The sequence below is a fragment of the Triticum urartu genome, chromosome 7A (assembly GCF_056163025.1).
Source record: "Triticum urartu cultivar PI428250 chromosome 7A, HENAU_Tu73, whole genome shotgun sequence".
Taxonomy (NCBI): Eukaryota; Viridiplantae; Streptophyta; class Magnoliopsida; order Poales; family Poaceae; genus Triticum; species Triticum urartu.
This window is the reverse complement of record NC_141879.1, coordinates 284,338,740-284,363,798: the sequence shown is the minus strand read 5'-3', so window position 1 is coordinate 284,363,798 and position 25,059 is coordinate 284,338,740. Positions and strand designations below refer to the sequence as shown.

The window sequence follows — 25,059 nt, the reverse complement described above, 5'->3', positions numbered from 1 at the left end:
TACAATAATATGGCTGAAGGCATCTAAATAAGATAACTGCGGAAGCTTCGAGGGTAAATGTGTCCATCCAACTCCATGGCAAAACTGAGTGCACGACAATGACCTAGCGCACCTTATTCCCACTACTGCAGGATGCTGCTAACGCGACACTACGATCAGAGACCCTTCGAGAAACTGTGTGTGATGCAATAATCGCAAACGGTGCTATATGAAAACCGTCAGAAATGATGCAAAACGTTTGCGATGAATGATACATCAAACACGGTTCAGATTCTAGTTGCGCGTGCGATGAGGGGCATACGGTTGATCTGTACGAACTGTTTGCGATGAGACAGAACAACAGAAACGTGCAACCAGATCAAGGTGTGTGCGATATACGACATACAATTCGGTCCGATGAACCATTTGCGATGAGTGATGTGAACACAAACGATTCGGTGTAACAAGATGTGTGTGATACCCGGCAAATAGGTCGGTAATCAGAATTGTGTGCGATCATTATAGATAGCCCATATATTCTTTTTTTGTGAATTGTGTGCTTGTCAGGGCACATAGTTCAACAAACCAACCTATTGGCGATAATGTAGAAGATCTCTGTCGAATACATATTACTAACCGTGTGTGATGAGATTGACAGGATAAACATATATATATATATACAGTCTGCTTAATTTAGTCCTTCTTGTTGTTGTTCTTGTTGGATGGCCCCGCGACGTCGTCTTGGCAAGGACGCTTCTTGCCGCTGACTGTTGGCTTTTCATCGCCGTCGCCGCCGTCATCGTCGTTGCTGTCAATGTCGTCCTCCTCCTCATTCGACCATTCCCCCTCCTCATCGTCGTCATCCTATTCTTCGTCCTCCGACGGCTCATCATCCGTCTGGTTGTCGTCTGACGACTCCGGAGGCGGCGTTTGAGAGAGTCCTGGACTAAGGGGTCCTCGAGCGTCCGACCTATTGGATAGGGGCCGGACTGATGGGCCGTGAATATACAAAGAACGAAGACTCTGCCCATGTCCGGATGGGACTCTTCTTGACGTGGAAAGCAAGCTTGGCGATCAAATATGAAGATTTCTTTATCTGTAACCGACCTTATGTAACCTAGATCCCTCCTGTGTCTATATAAATCAGAGGGCTAGGTCCGTAGATATATCCTCATAATCATAGTCAGACATGCTGGAATTTTAGAGTTTAGCCATTACGATCTCGTGGTAGATCAACTCTTGTAACACTCGTTTAAAACAAAACAGAAGCTAGCCAACTCATCTCCAGAAGGCTCCCCCGATTGGGGTTCGTCAGCCGTCCGATCTGCCTTTTTGACGCGCATAAGCTGTTGGATCTTCACTTGCGGTTAAATTATTTTCACCTCACGGTTCATTTTTCTGCCTAATGACTGGTGGGCTCGTCTCGTGTCTGTATTGGCTGGGTTGGCCGCGCCCGCGTGCAGGAGGTTTTCCCCAATCCGCACCCTGCGTTCCCCAGCCAATCCACCCTCGCCTCGTCCCACTCCCGCACCAGCCACCGCCCAAACCCTATCCCCCTTTCCCCTCGATCCCCACAACCTCTCCCGCCTCTATCCCTCCTCCTCGCGTCACCACGGCCTCCGCCCCGGAGCCTCGCCGCCGCCTGATAATACTCCTCCACCATGCTAGCCCCTCCACCTCACCTTCCTTCTTTTTGTTATCTGCGCCCGTCATCGATGCCTGGTTCCAGATCGGGCGCGGGTTAGACGAGGTCGATGGTGGGGTGAATGGGCAGGGGAGGCGGGGGACGAGGGCAGGCAACAGTCGGCCCGTCGCGATGTGGTGAAGCTACAGGGAAGAGGGAGGAGGTCGGCGACAGGGTGAAGGAGCAAGCCGGTCCCCATGGAGGCAGCGCTACCAGCCAGCTAGGGAGGCGGTCCGGCTCGCCTCTGCTATGCCGTGAGCGGCGGCGCTACCTCTGCCTCCAGCCTCACCTCCTCTGCCAACCATGGGAAAATTTTGGGGAGACCCAAGGTGAGCTTCCCCTCCGTTGCATGACCCAAGGTGAGCTTCCCCTCTGTTGCATGCACTCCTGATCTCTAAAGATTTCTGTAGCCTAAATGCCTACGTACCATGTAAGCAAGCCCAACGTAATGCACACCATGAGCTTGATGAATGACCAAATGGTTTGTTTTTGTTGCCATATAGACCATTGACGGGTGTGCAGGAGCCCTTCTAATTGGTACTCTATGTGTGTTTTATTTTCTTTTGTTGCAGAATAATAATTCAAGTGGATGGCCAATGCGTCTTGTTGTTTAGCGGTATGATGGTCGGTGAAAGTATGTTCTATATATATTGCAAGGTGATGGGCTGCTGACTTTTCTTGTCCACTTCTGCTGATTTCTACCCACTTCTGCTTAATTTGATATCTGCTGTATAAGTAATGCACTAATATACAATACATAAAAAAATGACCCGTGTTATATTTCAAAAGTATGGTTTTGCTATGCGCTGCTTGGAATCATTAGTGTTCGTTATTTTTGTTCAGATTTGTTGTGTATGCATGGTAGACCTTTGTAGGTTCTACTTTCTTATTCTTCAGCCATAATTCAGTTCATGACAGTTGCTGCTGTACCAAAGTGCAGACATTAAAATATTTTAGAACAGAACAATTAGATGCTTTGAGTCGTTCAAAACTGAAGGGAGCACCGAGGTATCACATTTGTAAAATCATGCATATGCAGGAGCTCAGCAGTCTACCGACCTAAATTTCTCCCTAACTTATGTCTTTTTGTTCAGTCCAGAATTTTAGGTTTCCTTGGTCACCACGGCCTCCTCTCTACTTGGCTCTCCTCTATCTTGTTTCTCTATAAAAAAATGGAAAGTACCATGAGAGATAAATGCCAACTGAAAGTTAAATTCAGTTAGAAAGTTAAATTTAGTTAGAACTAGCCTTTTGCATGTGTGTTCTTGATTCTTCATGTACGACCACATAGTAGGGACGCAACAAATATTTGTTAGCTAGCCTAATGAAGCTCCCATGTGGACCATTTACTGCTCTGTGTTATTGGAATTTGTTTGTAGTGTTCGCTCAGGCTAAAGAAATTCATGCCATTTTCCTCCATTTATTTCCTTTTATGCATAAGTGCTACCTTTGGCAATTGCTCTGTCCAGCCTATTAATCACCAAGAAAGGTTTTTATGCAATCTGCTGAATAAGCTCACATTGTTGATTGCAGGATCATAAGATGCTTTTAAACATGATTGTGTGATGCTCAGAGACATTTTGCACAGTAGAAACTTCTTGTGAAGCTTGATTTTATTCAGGTGCCTAACTGACTACCACTTCCTCGGCGTTTGTGCTTACCAGCATGCCGTAAACTTCTTGTGAAGCTCGCTGTTTCATGTGCCTAACTGACTGCCGCTTTCTATGTTCATGCTTATTTGCATCCAGACGGTGATTTTGGGCTGAAAGATTATTGCAAGCTTAGAATCTTTTAAATGTCCTTATTGACATGATTCGTATGATAAACTTCCAAAATATTCATTTAACGTTGCTATTTTTCTTTTCAGAGCCATATGATTTTTTTATAGAAACATGAGCAGAGTAAAATGGACACAGCTTCTGGTACATCTGAGGTATAGAATCGGCAATCTTCATTGAATGTTGTAACATATTTACAACTAGATTCAGTTTTAAATCAGAAATAGAAGTCGTTTAAGTTTCGGATAGTTATATGATGTGCCATGTGCATGCTTTACAGTTACCTTGCAAGTGTCGTGATGTTGCATAGATATTTCTTTATCTATATGAATGTTGGACCCTGCGTGATTGATCTTATTTTGTTCCTATGTGAGAACTAGCTCTCCTTTAGTAGTGTAGTACTTCTATACTAAACTGAACCGGGAATGGTTTGATTGTTCTCTGTAGGACAGTGTGATTTCTTTTCTTAGAATGTTGTCATCTATATCTTGCTGAAGTACAGAACTATTGGTCAGTTAATTCTCTCATCAATTTACAAATTCAGTATTTTATTTCACATGGGGCTTGGCTGGTTTACATTTAATTCATGCATCATATATGTTGTTTAGTTCAGACTTGTGCATGTGCATGCATTGGAATTGATTTAACAAAGATATAGCATGATTCTGTACATAAAAATAATATGAGTATGCATGATCTATGAATAAATGCTCGGATATAGTTAGTCGTCAGATAGTAGGTGTACCATGGGCTTACAACTTCTGGATATCGTTAATACTTAATGGCCTGTAGTTGTTCAAAAATCTGGAATGTCTTTCGAGAACTGTTGATCAGTGTTGCTATGAGTATTTCTCAGAGTTTTGGTTGCATGGATGTACATTAGAGTAGCAGAGGTTCTTATTTTACTTTGTCCAGAAGAGGGTATTTTACTTATTTTTGTTCACAATTTTTATCTAACTTTCTATCAGCACCGACGACCACAATGGGATGGATCAAGCAGCCAAGACTCAGTGGTCGACAGTGCGACTCTTCCAGCACTGAAGTTATGTCTTTTGGGCCAATTTCAATTGCCTCACTACCTCTACACATGGATCCTGTAGGTATTTCCTAATGTAAGTGTCACTGTTTTTCTTCTTTATGTACCTGGACGGGAGTGCTCATGAGGATGACGACATGCTACTGAACTCAAATTCAAAAATGAAGTTGGGGGCCTGGGGTTTGGAGCCCCTCAGTAGAAGTGCTCAGGCGGCATGTCATAGTTGTTTGCTGATAATTTACCAAGAACAAATTTTGCTTGTCTCTAGCATTAGGCTATGAGCCCTAAAGCAGTTCCAATGTGATGATCTACCTCTTGACTAGGAAGGGGGGATTGAAAGATAGCACTTGTCGTTTGAAGCAATTAGTATTGGACTATTTGAGGAAGTAAATGTTTAAACCACTAAACCTTATATTCTTTTGTAAAAAGGAGGGTGCAGATAAATAAGAGTTGTTGGCAGCAGCAACCTACACATGTGGAAACAGTGGCTATGGCGGCTCAAAGGGAAGTTGTGGCCGCTAGACAGCAACTCACAACTTAGTGGCAGCTCAAAGTACATGTAATCTATTTCTTCTTGGAGCTATCTACTATAATATTATACTACTATAGTACACGATTTTCTGAATATTTGAATCTGCCCTCTTCTCTCTTGTTTTACCCGCCACATCCAAGATGGAATCATCTGTGGCCGTCAACTTATTAAATCGAACGGCCTGTATCACCCGGATTCGTCACCCACGCAATCCCGCCAAACCTGAAAATGAGCCGCGCTTCTAGAGAACTCCACGACCCACGGTAGCTTCCAGGCTCTGGCAAATCAATTCCCCGCCAACCTCCTCACGCTGATCTTTCCCCTGTAATCTGGATGCTCCGTATCCAGTATTCCAATTTCTCTAGCCCGCGGGTCACACACCACCAGCTCCATTGGTCCATCCCCCCGTCCACACACCCAGCACGGCAGCACCTCCGAATCACCTCCACGTCCAGATTGCATCTCCAGCCCCGTCTCCTTGCAGTCTGTGGCTTGCTTCGAAATTTGTTTGTGCCCGGTGATTCCAGGCTCAGAGTAGTTGGACATCCATCTACGGCCAGCTGACCACAGGTGCCGCTGATCACAGGTGAGGTTGCTGATTCTTCTGCTCCTTTGGGTATTTTGCTGCGTGAGAATGTTCTGCAAGTGATTCTTCTTGCTTACAATGATATGAAATACATATCCACTGGTCCGATTGTAGCTTGCTGATTTTTCTACTTTTCTTGCACGCAAGGTGTTTGTGTTTTTGTCCAAACAGTACACTATGAAAGGCAATGCAACATATGTTCATTCTGTTCATGTCTCATGGCTATTTGTAAATTTGTATATGCTTTAATTATTTTTCTTGGGTTTGGTAACCTAAAAAATGGTCTAATGCTTATACTGTAGGTTGTAGTTGAAAACACTTGGCTTACAAAATCAAGTAAAATCGACAAGATGGAAGGCCGGGTTCCATTCAGAGATATTACAAATGTTCACCCAACAACTTCACCAAAAAGGAACTACTGTAAGTTTTTTTATTATCTTGATATCTAATTATTATCCTTATCAATCCTTTGCCTTGACATACTATTTGTTTTTTGTTTGTTTTGTTTTGTGGGGAAATATTAGCTGTCGTTGGAGAGCAGAATGATCCTTTAGTTGAAACCAGAAATGCTACGCAAATGAATTCTTCCCAGCGTAAGCGTTACCGTGACCGGGATAGATACTTGCAAATGACTCCATATCAGAGGGAAGCCTATTTGCAAAGGAATCGTGAGTACAAAAGAATGAGGCGTGAGTGCAGCGCAAGTTGTAGCAATACACAACCAGCACCCCAGCAGAAAAATACAAGAGCTAATAAGAACATATGCATGACAGGTACTGTTCTAATCGACAAAATATTCATTTCTAATATTATCAATGACCGTTGAATGTTCATTTACCTCTTTAATATATGATGTATAATTTTTGACGGGATAAGGTTGAACCTACATTACAGGAAAGGAAGTCGTGGCCAGTTCAAACTATGAGAAGCATGATTCGGTATTTACTCAACTGGGGTCTTCATCAAAAGGAAAAAAGGTTGTGATACGTAATGAATTAACAAATATCAAATATCAAAATTTATTTTTTTGTATATTTCATCACACTGTCGTTGACCCTTTTTCCTTAAAACAGTGGCGGATGTTGGTGGTTCTGGCACAAGTCGTCCAAAAGCTGGAACTCGATTCACCATCAGTCCATCTGGCATATATTTATCATCAATATCCTCGGAAGATCAAGCTGCAAAATATGAATTGAAAAATGTACGTCAGCGTAAGCGACATCGTTGCGTCAACATGCACTCAGAACTGTCACATGATCAAGAAGAAACACACGTACAAGAGATTTGTGGCCATAATAAAAGACAGAGGCCAGAAAAAGAAAGTTGTACTGCACGGGATCGTGGCAGAGAGACCAACAACTTGCATGAAGACCTCATTTATGTGCCCCAGGATTCTTTTCCTGCCATTCATGGTAATGTTAGTCATAAATAACAATGATTTAATTATATGTTGCACATAGCAAGTATTTCATCTATTGACAACTAGAGATAATTTTTTAACAGAATATCTGGCAAATACTGAAGACTCCATTGAGTACGATGATGTGGATGATGAGAGTCTAATGTATAATAGACCATGTAAGTATTGACTGATATTTTCATCAATGATTCTCAATTTTTGTAATACTTACTAAATTACTTTTGAAAAACACAGGTCTTGACTTTGAATCATATCAAGAGCCAAAGCATGTCACAAAATGCATACAAGCAGATCCATATGATCATATATATCATAAATTGCCCCGTGGCTATCATTTTCTAGAGCGAGTGCCCAACTGTAGACATTGCAATGCGAAAAGGTTCCAATATGAGACGCCAACATTTTGTTGCATGAATGGAAAAGTAAAGATAGTAACCCCAGTGGTTGTTCCTGATGAATTGCGTCAGTTGTACACGAGCCAGGATCCAAATGCAAAATACTTCCAAGATCATATACGGTACTTCAATTCTCATTTCTCTTTTACCTCTCTTGGTGTGATCCTGGACCAAAGATTCTGCAATAGGAGGTCTGGAGTATACACCTTTCGCGCACAGGGCCAAATTTATCACCGTATTGACCAGTTGGTTCCAAAAGAAGATGGCCCCAAGCATTTACAGTTATACTTCTATGACACGGATGCAGATTTGCAACAAAGATTTCTTCACTCGCCAAACCTTGACCAAACTCTGATCCGGAAGTTGGTGAATATACTTTCAAGTAATCCTTATGCACAAATATTTAGAAACCTTGGTTCTATTCCAAACCTTGATGAATATAATATTGAGCTTAACACAAATATTGCCTTAGATCAAAGAGTATATAATGCTCCGACAACATCACAAGTAGCAGCAATTTGGGTCGAGGGAAATAATCCTCGAAGTTATTTTGACAGGAGTATCATGGTTTACGGTAAATCGGACAAACCACAATACATAAAAGCATACCATGGTTGCTATGATCCATTGTCATATGCACTTTTTTTCCCGAATGGGGAAGTTGGATGGAACCTGAATTTACCAAAAGTTGCTCCCCATGGTAAGAGGAAGAGAAATGATCAAGCAAATGCTCTCAGCGAAGAAGGCAAGTTTTTTTTTCAAGTTTTTTTTTGCTTGATTACTTTGTTTCAGATTCATTTATCTAACCATAACTTGCCTTGAATGCAGGAGTGGAAAAGAGCTCTGGTTCTTGTGTATCACCAAGGGAATATTATTGTTATAAGTTACAAATCCGAGATGGCGAGTTCAACGTCTTACTATTTGGAAAGAGATTAACTCAACAGTATATTGTTGATATGTACATCAAGATTGAATCAATAAGGTTGGCTTTCTATTTACAACCGTCAACTCAGGTTCTCATACGTGCAGATTTATATCAAGGATTGGTTGATAGTGTTGTAGCCGGTGAGACACGTGCATGCATGACTGGAAAGCGTATTGTGCTCCCCCCGAAATTTATTGGAGGACCAAGAGACATGCGCTGAAGGTATCTAGATGCAATGGCATTGGTCCAACGGTTTGGAAAGCCAGACTTATTCATTACAGTGACTTGCAACCCGCAATGGGAAGAGATAACTAGAGAGCTGGAACCAGGTCAATCGCCACAAGATCGTCCAGATTTGGTAGCACGGGTCTTCAAGGCAAAGTTGGAGGATCTTAAAGATCTTTTATTCAAGAGGAAATTATTTGGTGAAGTTGTTGCACATGTTCATGTAATAGAATTTCAGAAGAGAGGCCTACCGCATGCACACTTCTTAATTATTCTGAAGTCAACTTGCAAGATTACTAATCCAGATCAATATGATGAGATAATATCAGCAAAGATCCCAGATAAAGACAAATACCCTGTACTGCATGCTTTAGTTATTAAGCACATGATGCATGGACCATGCGGAGTTCTCAACAGTAAGAATACTTGCATGGAAAATGGAAGTTGTAGATACCATTATCCACGGACATTCTCAGAGACAACACTACAAGGAAAGGACTCATATCCAATTTATAGACGGAGGGATGATGGTTGTCGAGTTCGCATTAGGGGTGCGGTCTTGGATAATAGATGGGTTGTTCCTTATAGTCCATATCTACTTATGCGATATAATTGCCATATAAATGTAGAAGTTTGCTCTAGCATTAAGGCCGTTAAATATTTATTTAAATACATCTACAAAGGTCATGATCGCGCATCCTTTGTCATTGAGTCCAGAGGAGATAATGTTGTTATTGATGAGATTCGCGAATATAGGGATGCAAGGTTTATATCACCTCCAGAGGCTATATGGAGGATTTATTCTTTCAATCTAAGTGAGATGTCACCTCCAGTTTTGCAGTTACAGGTCCATTTGCCAAATATGCATCTTGTGCATTATGAAGATTCTGATAATTTGGATAGCGTGTTACGCAGAGAATCATCTTCAAAAACAATGCTTAGTGAATATTTTAGAATGAATTTTGTTGATATTTTTGCAAGGAATTTCTTGTACAAGGAGTTTCCAGAATATTCTGCGTGGGATAGCAGTTGCAAGAATTGGAGATGTCGCAAGCAGAAACGAATTCAGATTGGTAGACTTGTGTTTGCGCACCCTGCTGAAGGAGAGCGTTATTATTTGAGGATACTACTAAATCACGTGAGGGGAGCCAAATCATTTGAGGATCTACGAACTGTTGATGGTGTTATTTTCTCGACATTTAGAGAGGCTGCACAGAGAAGGGGTCTCATTGAGGATGATCGTAGTATTTCTGATTGTCTCAGCGAGGCTGCGGCATTTCAAATGCCATCTGCACTTAGAAGACTTTTTGCAACAATTTTAGTTTTCTGCGAGGTAACAAATGTCCGTGAACTGTGGGACAAGCATTTTGAAGCCATGGGTGATGATTTTCGAAGAGAAAATGTAAATGCTGAAGTAATTGATCAGATGGTGCTTAAAGATCTTAGAAGTTTGTTATATTCAATGGGAAAGGACATAAAGAACTTCGACTTGCCCTGCTTATTGGATGATAATGATTTGGAGAGCTTAGATTGGAGAGAATTATATGATGAGATGTTTATTGAGGTTGAGCAGGAACACTTGGATTTGTATAACAAGCTAAACAATGAGCAGCGACTTGCTTTTGATGAGATAATGACTCATGTCTTGCACCAGAAGAGTATGGTTTTTTTCATAGATGGTCCGGGAGGTACAGGAAAAACGTACCTTTATAAGGCTTTGCTCGCTAAAGTGCGGTCGATGGGGCGAATAGCTATCGCAACAGCAACGTCAGGCATTGCTGCGTCTATCATGCCTGGCGGTAGAACAGCACATTCCAGGTTCAAAATTCCCATTAATATTCAGGATGACAGCATGTGCAACTTCAGTAAACAGAGTGGAACTGCAGAATTACTCAAGAGGTCGTCTTTAATAATTTGGGACGAAGTTGCTATGACAAAGCGTCAAGCTGTGGAGGCACTTGATAGATCCCTGCGAGATATCACCGGTTGTGGATCACCCTTTGGAGGAAAAGTAGTAGTGTTTGGAGGTGATTTTAGACAGGTTCTTCCAGTGGTGAGGCATGGCACTAGAGCACAAATTACAGATGCTACACTAAAGAAGTCTTATCTTTGGCAAGACATAAAACATATCAAACTTTGGCGCAATATGAGGGCTTTGTTTGATCCATGGTTCTCTGATTTTCTCCTTAGAATTGGTAACGGTACAGAGGAATCGATTGGTCAAGAATATGTGCGCCTGCCTGAAGAAATTGTTATAGGTTACACGGATTTGAAGGCCTCTGTTAGTAAGTTAATTGATGACATCTTTCCTCTAATGGACAAAAATGGAAACTCACTGTCCTATATTAGTGCACGTGCAATTCTTTCCACAAAGAATGAATATGTGGATGAGTTAAATGATATGCTTATTGACCGATTTCCTGGAGAAGAAAAGGTCTATTACAGTTTTGACTCAGTGGTTGATGATCCACATAATCACTATCAACCTGAGTTCCTAAATTCACTCACACCTAATGGCCTTCCTCCACATATTCTCAGATTGAAGATCAACTGCCCTGTTATTTTGATTCGCAACCTTGATCCTTCTAATGGTTTATGCAATGGTACAAGGCTTATCATTAAGGCATTTCAAGAGAACGCTATTGATGCAGAAATTATTGGCGGACAATATGCTGGGAAGCGAGTGTTCCTTCCATGAATTCCTCTCTATCCTTCAGAGGATGATGTTCTCCCCTTCAAGTTTAAAAGAAAGCAATTTCCAATTCGGCTTAGTTTTGCCATGACAATCAACAAAGCCCAGGGTCAAACCATCCCAAATGTTGGCATCTATCTTCCTGAGCCGGTGTTCTCTCATGGCCAACTCTATATCGCTCTGTCTAGAGGGATATCAAGACAAACAACTAGAGTACTTGCAAAACCAAATAAGGATATTGACCCATCAGGGAAAAGCACAAAAAATATTGTCTACAGGGATGTTTTGGTATAATTCATGTACATGCTGTGTATTGCCATGTGATGTTTCTAATATGGTTGTATTCCTGTAAATAGTACTACCCAGGAAATATAATGTTATATAGGGTTTCAGTCATTAGCTTGTCCCTGTGAGAGTTATTATGTACCAAAAGATATATTTGCAGTGGTATTATTCTAGCATATACAATACTCAAGTCTTATAGATGTACCATTCCTTTTTCAGTTATTGCATATAGCAAAAATCCAGCAACAGAAGTGAGCAAATATCATTCTTTATCATACCGAGCCATTGGGCTTCACATGTATATGCAATATACTGACATTTTTCAGTTTTAACATACAACATAATCATCCGGTCAACAGAAGGGAGCACAGACCATTTTGCTTTAGTCATACGAAATCAATTACAGAGTCATTACAAACCAACTCAACAATGGAGGGACACGCCCCATCCATAGATAGATTACTAATTCTAATCTGATGTGCCTGGGCAGCAAGAACATGAACAGAACCAGCGCGTTGCCTACCAATTTTCAGGAACTTACATAGGTGATAAACCAGGAACGAAGGTTACGAACATCAGCGTAGATGTTGTAGCTTCTACATGCTGGCGCTACATCAGAGTTAGCAGAATCATATTCGAACTCAATGGGGTAGTGCAATGATCCAGCGTCAAGTGCATATCATACTTCACAGTGCTCACTTCAGAGTTTTCAGCATCGAAACAATTCTCACGTTCCTGGTTATCAGCAAAGAGGATCTCGCCATGGTGATACCTTGAAATTACACCTGCAGAAGCTACAAATACAAGATATGAAAATTTACAATAATGACAACGAACCTAAAAATTGTTCTTAGTATTGGCAACATCCAATATATTTAGTTACATTGAAAGGACATAGAAACAATTACAATTTAACTATATGATTTTTTTTGTAAGCAACAAATGGGGGCACAAATGTTTCAATCACCACGCTTATTCTTTATTTTTGGAACCTACAAATCAGCAATTTTCACACTTCTCTATCAAAAAAAGGATCACAACCATCAATCTTATTCTTCGTTCTTTAATTGGAAAAAAAATCAGAAATTGAATCCCCTCAGAGACATCCCATAAAATCCGAAATTGGAGAACAAACCATGCTGATGCCTGCTAAATGCCGAATGTTGATGTAGTGATGCTACGGTCGGTGCTACTCACCTGCGCCATCGCTCGGAGGCATGAAGTGTGCCGCCTACCGGCATGTGTTGTGTGCGGCCGTGGCTGCTGAATTCAGGAGCCGCTGTGCCTGCTGATGATGACTGGGCGAGTCTAGCATGATATCCAATGGTCGGGTCGTGCGCTGCGCCAGCCGCGTGGGAGTCCTAGGGTCGGCAGGGACGGGAGAAGGTGCGGCAGCGCGGCGGCGCACCGCTCGACAGTCTTTTTTTTTTTGAGACAACGACAGTCTTTCATTTTATAGAACTCCGCTCGACAGCCAGAGGCAGGAGGACCTGGTTCGCGTTTTTGAGTGGGGCTCCATACAGCTAGCCCAGTGGCAGGCTTCAAGGCCCGTCTGGCCGAATGTCAGCCCAAATCCATATTTTAGCCTGCAGAAGGTCCAACGATCTCCCCTCAAATAAAAAACAAATTTGTTAAAAATAAAAAATATAGAAACAAATAAAAATTTGGGAAAAAACAGAAGGTCAAGTGGAACAGGCTATTCTCACGTTTTCCCCATGAATTTTAGGACTGTATATGGACTGATATAGACTACTAAAAAAGTATATATGGACCGACACATATCCACTTTTTTGTTGACAATAAATATTATGCAAGGTAGAATGCATTACATTCCATGTACATCCAAGTGATGTAGAATGCGCGGAGATGATTATTTCTTGAACAAACTTTAATCCCATGATGTAACTTACTGTTTTGAGAATATTTACTTCAAGTTTGTCTCTCTCTTTTTTTTGCAGGAAATTGTAAGTTTGTCAAGTACTCCCTCCGTAAACTAATTTAAGAGCATTTAGATCACTACTTTAGTGATCTAAACACTCTTATATTAATTTACAGATGGAGTAAGTGTTAACCAAAATTACTCTATGCATGTTTTGAAAATATAAGAAAATCAAATTTGTCCACGGACATTGTAAGTTGGCAAGAGGTTTGTCAAAGTGCATCGTCTGTATTTAAAATTTTCTTCATGTATGATGTTTTTAATTAAGAACGCACACGTGCAAAGCACGTGCCTTTAACTAGTAATATTATGACTCGGTGCTAGCTGAAGCTTCTATTTTCTCGCCTTTGTGGTGGCGGTGATTCCTTCAACTGCAGTAGTTTTTCTACGTGCCATTGTAAGTGTAGGTTTTCTACAGTTAAGCCTCTCGCATTGCAAAAAGCTACATTCCATTGTTTTTCTATGTGCCATTGTAAGTGTAGGTTTTCTACCGGCTTCAACATAGATAATTAGCATGCGAGAGGCTTAACTGTAGCTTTTTGCGATGCTAGACGGACATATTCAGTACTGAAAATCTAGACTGTTCTTTCCACTCTGTAACAACTTCTATGCTTGCGCCACCATGATATCAGTACAACATTTCCCTATAAAATTTTGTTAGTTGCATGTAAACTGAATTGATTTACCAGTAAAAATCTGGACAACTGATTCCAGTCGATAATAACCATTGTGGCATTACCATGATATGTCATGTATCTGCTCTGAGTTGTAGTATGTTGCAAAAAGTACAATAAGAGATAGAATGTATGCACTATGGCTAGCAGTAACTTTTTTTTGACCTGTACAACATTTGATCTATCTATTTTTGCAGGCTATTCCTCTTGTTGCAACCTTTTCCCATAGAATCAAAAGGAATTAGATTGAAGAAATTGCAGGAGGTACTACTTCGTGTTCCATTAGCCTTACTTTTGGAGGCTTGTCTATATATAGTCTTAGTGTCAGAGGTGTGTCAATAGTAGTATTAGTTTTGGAGGCTTGTCTATATTAGTCTTATTTTTTGGATTACGTTTCTTTCCACCTGCATCCTCTCTTCATAATGGATTACGTTTCTTTGTTATTGCCATGTGTTACTTTTTCTCATTACTGTGATCGTCAGTGCCCTTAGCGGTGGTTGTTCTTGCTTTATGGCTGCCTTCTCAGTGCACTTTTAGTGGTTCTAATACATTAATATAATATGCTTGATTGACCATATTAATTATATATTTCACTTCACCGGGGCTGTTGGTCGAAGTGTTGGTTAAAATATTTTGGTGGCAGTGTATAAAACTAATTGTTGTACACGATTGTTAAGTGCACTTTTGAGCTTTGAGTATATATTACTGTCGTCATAATTACTTTAAAGGATCGTTAGTATATATTACTGTCGGATTTCCATGTTCAGTTATTCACACTATACTATTGCTTGATTCTGATAGCTTGCTATTATTAGAGCAGGAAGGGTATTCCTGGTGTGACATTCAAAAGCAGTCAAAACGGTGAGGTTTAGAACGGAGGAGCTCCGTGGAATTGTGGATAAAAAATTATCCATAACATGTCTGTCATTGCTCATGTCGACCACGGTATGTAACCGAGCAGTGACAGTTGTCTCTAATTATCAATCTTATATAGAGTCTTCTTGATTGATGATTTTGTAGCCTTCTCTTAGCTGTACCATATTAATTCTTAAAACTGGATCATTTAAAATTAGTTAGATTTAATGATTTGTTTCACTGTTTTCAAATAAGTAGTTTAAGCCCTTATTGTGTTCTGGAGCTTATTCTTTCTACCTTTTTATGATTGATTTATGCTCTCGCAAGCTTAAATGTAACTATTGACATATAATCTCATGGCTCAAAGTCTTAGTTGTTGAATGTATTAAAATTTATAAGACCTGGAGTTTGCACTATAATTTCATCCAGCGGTATTCCCAGTAACTGAATGTTAAGAGCACTGACGATCCCAGGTTGTACATTCAGGTACTGGGAAATGCTTTTATCTTGCAGGCCAGTTTTACATTTATTTTTCAGTAACGAGATGACCATGAACAGGGTATCAAGGTATTTGCCTTGGCATTACTAACGTCGTGTTCAGATTACTAAAAGAAGGATTGATAACGGCATACCTTAACTCGACTGATGCTTTAACTGCTGCCTCTCTAAGCCTTGATTAGCCATGGAGATACTCAAGTTCCAAAGCCCCAAGTGAGGCTATCCTTCTAAGATCTGTTCATCCCAGTTCATTAATTTGTTTGAAATATATATGTATATTCCAATATTGCTCAATCTCCAGCTGGCCTCTAGGTTATCAGATGAAATCCGGTTAAATTTTAGGGAGGTTGAGTAGGAGTGTTTGGAACTAAAGGCTTTGTTGTTGTTGTTTGAGTAGGAGTATCCCCCTTTTCTGTATAAATTTTGTTGCTATGAATAGTTGCATTGTTACATCAGTGAAAAGTTCCTGGGCGTAGTATGTGTTCCTCTAGACTGGTTGAAAGTATTCCTTCTGTTATCCAGTTTCTCATTACGCATGTTACCTTTGTTGCTGAATTTTGCCTATAGTTTATATATAGTAGACTCACATGATTACCTGATGACTCGTTCACGCAAGAACTATTGTTAATTTTTTCCTTTTCTGCAATGATGGTCGTAGCCCTTTGACTCCACAAGCCGCAAAGGAGTGAAGTGTAGAAAATATGTCCATTGTCGTTGAATTGGTGGGATTGTCACCAAGTTAGTGCTGCAGATTTCTATTTTAGAGCAAGAAGCCAAATCATGTAGTTCATTGTAAATCTTGAAAAACTTATTTATTGTCACTTCTATATCTGTTATAAACTTTTTTTTGTGATGTGGTACTTGTCAATCTTGGTTTGACCTTCCATTTCAAGTCTGCCCTTAAATTCGAGTAGACCAAAAAGTCCTTGTTTCTTCAATTGGTTTCTCGTTTCATGTTTGCACTGTTAGAGTTATAATATAAGTCATGTACCCCTTTGTATTTATCCCGTTGTATAAGGGGTTTCTGCATATGTTCCACACCTGTACATGTATATATATATCGGCCTATGGCCTCATGGGAATACAAGTTGCTTTCCTAACATGGTATTAGAGCCTTAGGTTTTTTTTTCTCTTTCGCACGCGCAACTCGTGCTCCCGATCCAATCTCCGAGCGGCGCTGCTATCTCCTCATCGAGCGCCCAGGCCGGCTGCTTCCGCTGGTCTCCGCCTCCAGCCCGAGCACTCTCATCCAATCCTCCTCCTCCTGCTGCTGCTTGTTAAGGATTGAACAGGTGCTGCTGTTGCCCAGGACGCCAACCCCATCCCGTTTTCCAATCTGCCCCTGAAGCTGCCCGCCTCGATCTCCCGTCGCCAGCGCTGATCTCCCGCTCGAAGCCAGCGCTCTCCCCAGCGGACGCCCGATCTCCCGCTCGGTTCCGTCGCTAGCGTCCTCTCCAGCGGACGCTTGATCCGATCAGGTCGCCCGCGCCGGCCCGCTCAATCAGGTCGCCCGATCCACCTGATTCTGCTGTTCCCGACTCTGCTGTCGCTGGTGCTCTCGTCGGTTCTCAAAAAAAAATGTCTGCTGCATCAGGCTATGTTGCTGTTCCTCGCTGTCCGGTGATCTTTGATGGTACTAACTACACCGATTTTACTGGCTTCATGCGCATTCACATGCGTGGCATCCGTCTTTGGGGTGTTCTTTCTGGCGAGGTCTGTTGTCCGCCACGTCCGGTTCCTCCGGTGGCCCCTACTCCGCCAACTCCATCGGTTCTTCCTACTGATGCTAATCAGGCCGCCAAGGATGCGGCTAAGGTTGCTGATGAGGCTGCTGATCGTGCTTATGATGAGAGGGTTTTGGCTTATGAGGAGGCTCTTCAGACGTATCATGGTGCTCTGTCTGTTTACACCCAGTGGCTGGATGATGATGCTCGTGCTGCAGCTGTTCTCACTGCTAGTGTTCTGCCTCAGTTTGCTTCTGAATTTCTGGGTCTTTCTACTGTCTTTGAGATGTGGACCCGTCTTCGTGAGCGCTATCAGCCCTCTGGTGATGCCTTATACCTCTCTGTGATCCGTCAGGAGCATGCTCTTCAGCAGGGTGACTCTACTGTTGATGACTTCTATGCACAGAGTTCTGCTATCTGGCGCCAGCTTGATTCTCTCCGTAGTGCTGGGTGTCGTACCTGCCCCTGTTGCCAGGCTGTCCAGGCCAATTTGGAGTTTCATCGCGTCTATGAGTTCTTGTCTCGGCTCCATAAGGAGTTTGAGCCCCGGCGTGCTCAGTTGTTTGCTCGTGGCCGTATTTCTCTCATGGAGGCGCTTTCTGAGATTCGTGCTGAGGAGACTCGCTTACGTGGTGCTGGTTTGCTGGAGGTTCCCTCTGTGCTCGCTACTCGTGCTCCTACGCCACTTGCTTCACCGACCCCTTCTCGCTCGAGTGCTACGCCGCTCTTGCCCACTCCTTCTGGAGGCTCAGGTCGCCCCCGTCCACATTGCGCCTATTGCAACAATGATGGTCATCTTGAGTCTCAGTGCTACACGAAGAAGAAGCACCTGCGCAAGGCTCGCTCATCATCTTCAGGGACTTCGTCATCTACCTCGACAGCTTCAGCCATTGCTTTGACTGAGCAGGATATTCTGAGACTTAAGCGTCTGCTCGCGGCTTCAGGTTCTTCCTCGACGGGTACTGTCGGTTCTGTGACTGATGCTTCCCGCACTGAGCAATCACCCTCTACACAGTCAGGTACATCCCCCTGGGTTCTGGACTCTGGAGCTTCCTTTCATATGTCTTCTCATTCTTCCACTTTGTCCTCTCTTCGATCACTGGATTCTCCTATTCATGTCTTCACTGCTGATGGTACTCCACTTTCTGTTGCTAGTAGAGGCAATCTTACTACTCCTTATTCTGTTCCTGATGTTGCTCATGTTCCTCGACTTACCATGAATTTGTTTTCTGCTGGTCAACTTACGAATTCTGGTTGTCGCGTCATCCTTGACGTTGACTCTTGTTCTGTCCAGGACCGTCACACGCACACTCTGGTTGGGGCTGGCCCTCGCCGCCGTGATTCTCAAGGTCTTTGGGAGTTGGACTGGCTTCATGTTCCTTCTGCTGCCACCACCATCGCCAGTTCTTCCGCTTCTGTCGCCTCCGTCACTGGTTCCTTCCAGCAGTGGCATCATCGACTTGGTCATCTGTGTGGTTCTCGGTTGTCTTCTTTAGTTCGTCGAGGCCTTCTGGGGTCTGTCTTAGGAGATGTCTCTTTAGAGTGTCAGGGTTGTCATCTTGGCAAGCAGATTCAGTTACCATATTCACATAGTGAGTCAGTGTCTAAGCGTCCTTTCGATTTAGTCCATTCTGATGTATGGGGTCCGGCCCCTTTCGCTTCGAAAGGTGGTCATAAATACTATATTATTTTCATAGATGATTTCTCTCGTTACACATGGCTTTATTTCATGACTTCTCGTTCTGAGGTGTTGTCTATTTATAAGCGTTTTGCTGCCATGGTTCATACTCAGTTCTCTTCACCCATTCGTGTTTTTCGTGCTGACTCCGCTGGCGAGTATATCTCTAAGATGTTGCGTGGTGTTCTTGCTGAGCACGGGACTCTCTCTCAATTCTCTTGTCCCGGTGCTCATGCTCAGAATGGTGTGGCTGAGCGAAAGCATCGACATCTTCTTGAGACGGCTCGTGCATTGATGATTGCTGCCTCTCTCCCGCCTCATTTTTGGGCTGAGGCCGTCTCCACATCCACCTATCTTATCAATATACAACCTTTCGTTGCTCTACAGGGTGGTGTTCCTTTCGAGCGACTTTTTGATCGTTCTCCCGATTATTCGATGCTTCGCTCATTTGGTTGTGTTTGCTATGTTCTTCTTGCTCCTCGTGAACGCACCAAACTGATCGCTCAGTCTGTTGAGTGTGTCTTCTTAGGCTACAGTGATGAGCATAAGGGCTATCGTTGTTGGGATCCTATTGGTCGTCGGATGCGTATCTCTCGAGATGTGACTTTTGAAGAGTCTCGTCCCTTCTATCCACGCCCATCTTCCTCGACTTTTTCAGTGCAGGATATCTCTTTCCTCACTTTTCCTAGCTTACCTATCACCCCCGCCGAGACTGTACCTCTCCGTTCCACTTCCTCTCCTTCTCCACATCTCGTTGATTTGCAGCCACCATCCTCCCCGGTCTCCTCGCCTCGCATGTCACCGGGTTCTCCACCTTCATCTCCGGTGACTTCCTCCCCGGTCTCCTCTCCCAGCCTGTCACCGGACTCTACACCTTCATCTCCGGTGACTTCTTCGTCGCCGCCCCCTGATTCTACCTTGCCGATTCCTCCTTCTATTATTCCATCTTTTCCTCAGCATTACACTCATCGCCCACGACCAGTCGATGCCTCTGTGGATGGGTCGTCATCTTCCTCTCAGCCTACTTATGGCTTGCGTTCTCGTCCTCGTCCGCCTGTTGATCGCTTTGGATTTCCCACCGCTGGTGCTACTGTTCTTGAGCCGACTTCTTACCGTCAGGCTGTTGTTCATCCTGAATGGCAGTTTGCGATGGCAGAGGAGATTGCTGCTCTTGAACGCACTGGTACCTGGGATCTTGTTTCTCTTCCTCCCGGAGTCCGTCCGATCACTTGTAAGTGGGTCTATAAGGTTAAGACTCGCTCCGATGGTTCTCTTGAGCGTCACAAAGCTCGTCTTGTGGCTCGTGGTTTTCAGCAGGAGCATGGTCGTGATTATGACGAGACTTTTGCTCCTGTGGCTCATATGACCACTATTCGTACACTTCTTGCCGTTGCCTCTGCACGCCACTGGTCTATATCTCAGCTTGATGTTAAGAATGCCTTTCTTAATGGTGAGCTGCGTGAGGAGGTGTACATGCATCCACCACCTGGGTATTCTATTCCTGATGGCATGGTATGTCGTCTTCGTCGCTCTCTCTATGGCCTTAAGCAAGCCCCCCGCGCCTGGTTTGAGCGCTTTGCCTCTGTGATCACTGCTGCTGGTTTTTTAGCAAGTGCTCATGATCCAGCATTGTTTATTCACCTTTCTCCTCGTGGTCGGACTCTTCTTCTTCTTTATGTTGATGACATGATCATCACGGGGGATGACCCCGAGTATATTGCCTTTGTAAAGGCCCGTCTTAGTGAGCAGTTTCTTATGTCTGATCTTGGACCTCTTCGCTACTTTCTTGGGATTGAAGTCTCTTCTACCTCTGATGGCTTTTTTATATCCCAAGAAAAGTATATCCAGGATCTTCTTGCTCGTGCTGCTCTTACTGATGAGCGCGTTGTTGAGACTCCTATGGAGCTCAATGTTCACCTCCGTGCTACTGATGGTGATCCTCTCCCTGACCCGACGCGTTATCGTCATCTTGTTGGCAGTCTTGTCTATCTAGCTGTCACTCGTCCGGACATCTCTTATCCGGTTCATATTCTGAGTCAGTTTGTCTCTGTCCCCACCTCGGTTCACTATAGTCATTTCCTTCGTGTTCTTCGATATCTTCGAGGCACGATCTCTCACCGTCTATTCTTTCCTCGCTCCAGTTCTTTACAGCTCTAGGCCTATTCGGATGCTACGTGGGCTAGTGATCCTTCCGATCGCCGTTCACTTTCTGCTTACTGTGTTTTTCTTGGTGGTTCTCTCATTGCCTGGAAGACGAAGAAACAGCTTGCAGTTTCCCGTTCGAGTGCCGAGGCTGTGTTGCGAGCAATGGCTCTTTTGACGGCAGAGGTGACTTGGTTACGGTGGTTACTTCAGGATTTTGGTGTTTCTGTCACTACACCGACTCTACTTTTATCTGACAGTACAGGTGCTATCAGCATTGCACGCGATCCTGTGAAGCATGAGCTCACCAAGCATATTGGTGTTGATGCTTTCTATGTGCGCGCTGCTGTGCAGGATCAGGTTATTGCTCTTCAGTATGTGCCTTCCGAGTTACAGTTGGCGGATTTCCTGACGAAGGCTCAGACTAGAGCACAACATGGCTTTTATCTCTCCAAACTCAGTGTTGTTCATCCACCATGAGTTTGAGGGGGGTGTTAGAGTTATAATATAAGTCATGTACCCCTTTGTATTTATCCCGTTGTATAAGAGGTTTCCTGCATATGTTCCACACCTGTACATGTATATATATATATCGGCCTATGGCCTCATGGGAATACAAGTTGCTTTCCTAACATGCACTTCTATTACAGTACAACATTTCATAAACATGGCATTGGTCATTGTTTGTCCAGTTCCCTTCAAAAAGAGAAGAGATGGCTATAGAGAGTTCATCCTTCTAACATAACCAAGCAGAGGAGTGGGAACTATAAACATGCCTCAATGAAGAGATGAAAAATGTTGTGCAAGGCATTGGTTGTTAAGCTCCTTTAAAAAATGAAGGAATTATAGTGCATCTGACCTATAAAGGGGTTGTGAGGGACAAAACGCTATGGATTCAGAGTAGTGGGAGGGCACAGTTTACCAATGGCGCAAGGACAAAGCGTGACCTTGATTCCAAAGTTCCAGCTGACATAGCAGAATTGTATAGAGAGGATGCCTGCATTTTAAAAACTCTGTTACATAGTTTGAGGCTATGTTTCTTTCAATTTTCATTATTAAGAGGATCCTTATTATTGCCAAATTGTTAATTATTTTTAAATAGCTCTTGGTTTGCAATGGGACCATGTGCCATCTGGCGCAATAGGTACTGTTATTATACATCCTATTATTGACAGCAAGCCTTTATTGTTTTTTATTAAGGACCCTCGGGTTAAATTTGTTACCCCATGGATTTCCTTTTCAACGCCCGCATTAATTTAGCTGGTCCCTGCCATATGTCCTTGCAAAATGAAACTATTTTCATCGACAACATGTCTTTAGCGGGTCTCTGCGCCATTTGGCGCAACGGGTCAACTAGTATTCATCAAGATCAATCAAGCAGGAAGTAGGGTATTACCTCTATAGAGAGGGCCCGAACCTGGGTAAACATTGTGTCCCCTGTCTCCTGTTACCATCGACCTTAGACGCATAGTTCGGGACTCCCTACCCGAGATCCGCCGGTTTTGACACCGACATTGGTGCTTTCATTGAGAGTTCCACTGTGTCGTCGTCAAGAGGTTTGATGGCTCCTTCAATCATCTACAACGACGCTGTCCAAGGGGAAGTCTTCCTCCTCGGATAGATCTTCGTGTTCGGCGGCTTCGCACTACGGGCTAACTCGCTTGGCCATCTGGAGCAGAACGAAAGCTACGCTCCTGGCCACCAGGTCAGATTTGGAAGCTTGAACTACGTCGCGGATATCCGTGGAGACTTGATTTTCGACGGATTCGAGACCACGACAACCGCTCCCTGCCACCACGATGAACATGACGTCAATCTGTCATCGGTCCATATGCAGGAGATAGCACTTGTAGCTGCTCGGGCCCTAGATCCGGAGCAGCTCGCGCCATTCGAAGACGGGAAGCTCAACCCCGTTGCGGAAGCCGCAGAGTCAGCGGCGTTGGAGCCGCACACAGACTTAACTTCAAGTGACATCTATGTCACCAGAACCACGGACTTGTCTTCGGCTACAGGTTCCGAACCTTGCGTGTCCACGTACGTCGAGCTTGATCGGTCATCGATCGTCGAATTCAGCTCCGCGGATATCTTCCAACACTCGCCTTTGGGCGACGTGCTAAGATTGTTAAGAGCACTATCTTTAGCGGGGGGCTCATAGCTGAATTGTATCCGGTTTGAACCGGAGGCTGATGACGAAGAATTTCGCTTCCCACCCACCGCCCACTTCATAGCCACTGTCGAAGACTTAACTGACATGCTCGATTACAGCTTTGACGACATCGACGGTATGGACGACGATGCCGGAGAAGAAGAGGCCCAGAACCCGCCGTTTACCGGACGCTAGATGGCCACTTCCTCGTATGATGTATACATGGTGGATGCACCAAAAGAGAATAGCGGCGATGACAAAGAAGATCGAGTTGAGGATAAACCTCCCGAGATACAATCAAAGCGCCAGCGTCAGCGGAGCCGCTCCAAGGCACGCTGCAGCAAAGACAACAACACCGGCACAGGAGAAGATAACACTCCAGAAGGCACCGAAGACAACGAAGACCCCGTTGATGCAACTGCCGAACAGGATAAACGGGAGGATGGGCAAGTTAGCCCTGGTAAACAAGCCACGCACGAAGACTCGGAGGACAGTAATTATATTCCGCTCTCCGAGGATGAGGCGAGCCTCGACACTGAGGATTTTATCGTGCCTCAGGAACCTCTTGAGCAGGAGCACTTCAAGCGCCAGCTAATAGCCACTGCAAGGAGCCTGAAAAAGAAGCAGCAGCAACTTCAAGCTGACCAAGATCTGCTCAACGATAAATGGACCGATGGCGTAGTAGTCGAAGAATACGAACTTAAGCACCCAGCCAAAAGCTACCCAAAGCGCAAATTGCTACCTCAGTTCGACAACGAGGCGCTGGAGCCCATACCATCATCACGCAATGTGGCTGACCGACCACCACGTGGTCGGGATAAAATGGCAACTCAAGCCGAACACCAGCCCGCCCCGCCTCATCGCAAAGGCAGAGGTACTACAACTCGCGGTCATACATATGACCGTAGGCAGGACCTGGACAATAGAGCAGGACATACCAGATTGATCTACGGATCGCGAGGACGTGCCTCGACACGTGACGACGGCCATCTATTCGGACATGACAGACCTAGTCATGCGCGGGCCGAAAGCCGTAGACGGACTCCATCAAAGCTACGTCGTGATGCGGCCCCATATAGAGGCTCCGCACACCCTCTTTGCTTCACTGACGAAGTCATGGAACATGAGTTCCCAGAAGGGTTCAAGCCCATAAATATAGAATCATATGATGGAACCACAGACCCCGCGGTATGGATCGAAGACTTCATTCTCCATATTCATATGGCCCGCGGCGATGACCTTCACGCCATTAAATACCTTCCCCTAAAACTCAAAGGGCCAGCTCGGCACTGGCTGAATAGCCTGCCCGAAAATTCCACCAGGAGCTGGGAGGACTTGGAAGAAGCCTTCCTTGACAACTTCCAAGGTACATATGTTCGACCTCCGGACGCTGATGACTTAAGCCATATAGTTCAACAGCCCGAAGAGTCTGCCAGGAAATTCTGGACTAGGTTCTTAACTAAAAAGAATCAGATTGTCGACTGTCCGGATGCCGAAGCCCTAGCGGCCTTTAAACACTACATCCGCGATGAATGGCTCGCCCGCCACCTCGGCCAAGAGAAGCCAAAGTCCATGGCAGCCCTCACGGCACTCATGACTCGCTTTTGTGCGGGCGAGGATAGTTGGCTGGCTCGTAGCAAAAACAATGCAAGTGACGCCGGCACCCCGGAAGCCAAAAATAGCAACAACAAGTCACGACGCAACAGATACAAGCGTTGGAACAACAATGACAACACCGATGATACAGCGGTCAATGTCGGATTTAGTGGCTCTAAGTCCGGTCAGCGGAAGAAGCCGTTCACAAAGAACAAGTTGGGCTCATCTAGCTTGGACCGCATACTTCATCGTCCGTGCCAGATTCACGGC

General features: G+C 43.9%; 1 protein-coding gene and 1 pseudogene across 20 annotated transcripts; both read left to right on the top strand.

The window, feature by feature from the left end:
• Positions 1 to 1,321: 1,321 nt before the first annotated feature.
• LOC125525078 (uncharacterized) lies at positions 1,322 to 16,328 on the top strand. 20 transcript variants are annotated; one of them, XM_048690099.2, is made up of 14 exons: positions 1,322 to 2,022; positions 2,236 to 2,320; positions 3,197 to 3,284; positions 3,531 to 3,596; positions 3,889 to 3,951; positions 4,410 to 4,541; positions 4,907 to 5,595; positions 5,898 to 6,015; positions 6,120 to 6,368; positions 6,490 to 6,572; positions 6,669 to 7,007; positions 7,099 to 7,173; positions 7,250 to 8,155; positions 8,239 to 9,271. In XM_048690099.2, the coding sequence occupies exons 11-14, from the start codon at positions 6,830 to 6,832 to the stop codon at positions 8,553 to 8,555; spliced, it is 1,476 nt and encodes a 491-aa protein (XP_048546056.2). In that variant the 5' UTR covers positions 1,322 to 2,022; positions 2,236 to 2,320; positions 3,197 to 3,284; positions 3,531 to 3,596; positions 3,889 to 3,951; positions 4,410 to 4,541; positions 4,907 to 5,595; positions 5,898 to 6,015; positions 6,120 to 6,368; positions 6,490 to 6,572; positions 6,669 to 6,829; the 3' UTR covers positions 8,556 to 9,271. The 20 variants fall into 20 exon arrangements, with proteins under 20 accessions (XP_048546056.2, XP_048546055.2, XP_087391539.1 ...); XM_048690098.2 differs by having other exon boundaries at positions 4,410 to 4,553; XM_087535420.1 differs by lacking the exons at positions 3,889 to 3,951; positions 8,239 to 9,271 and adding exons at positions 14,348 to 14,414; positions 14,971 to 15,095; positions 15,564 to 16,328 and having other exon boundaries at positions 1,323 to 2,022; positions 4,410 to 5,595; positions 7,250 to 7,532.
• Positions 16,329 to 17,081: 753 nt separating this feature from the next.
• Positions 17,082 to 18,270, top strand: LOC125518750 (uncharacterized; annotated as a pseudogene).
• The last annotated feature ends 6,789 nt before the right edge of the window (positions 18,271 to 25,059 follow it).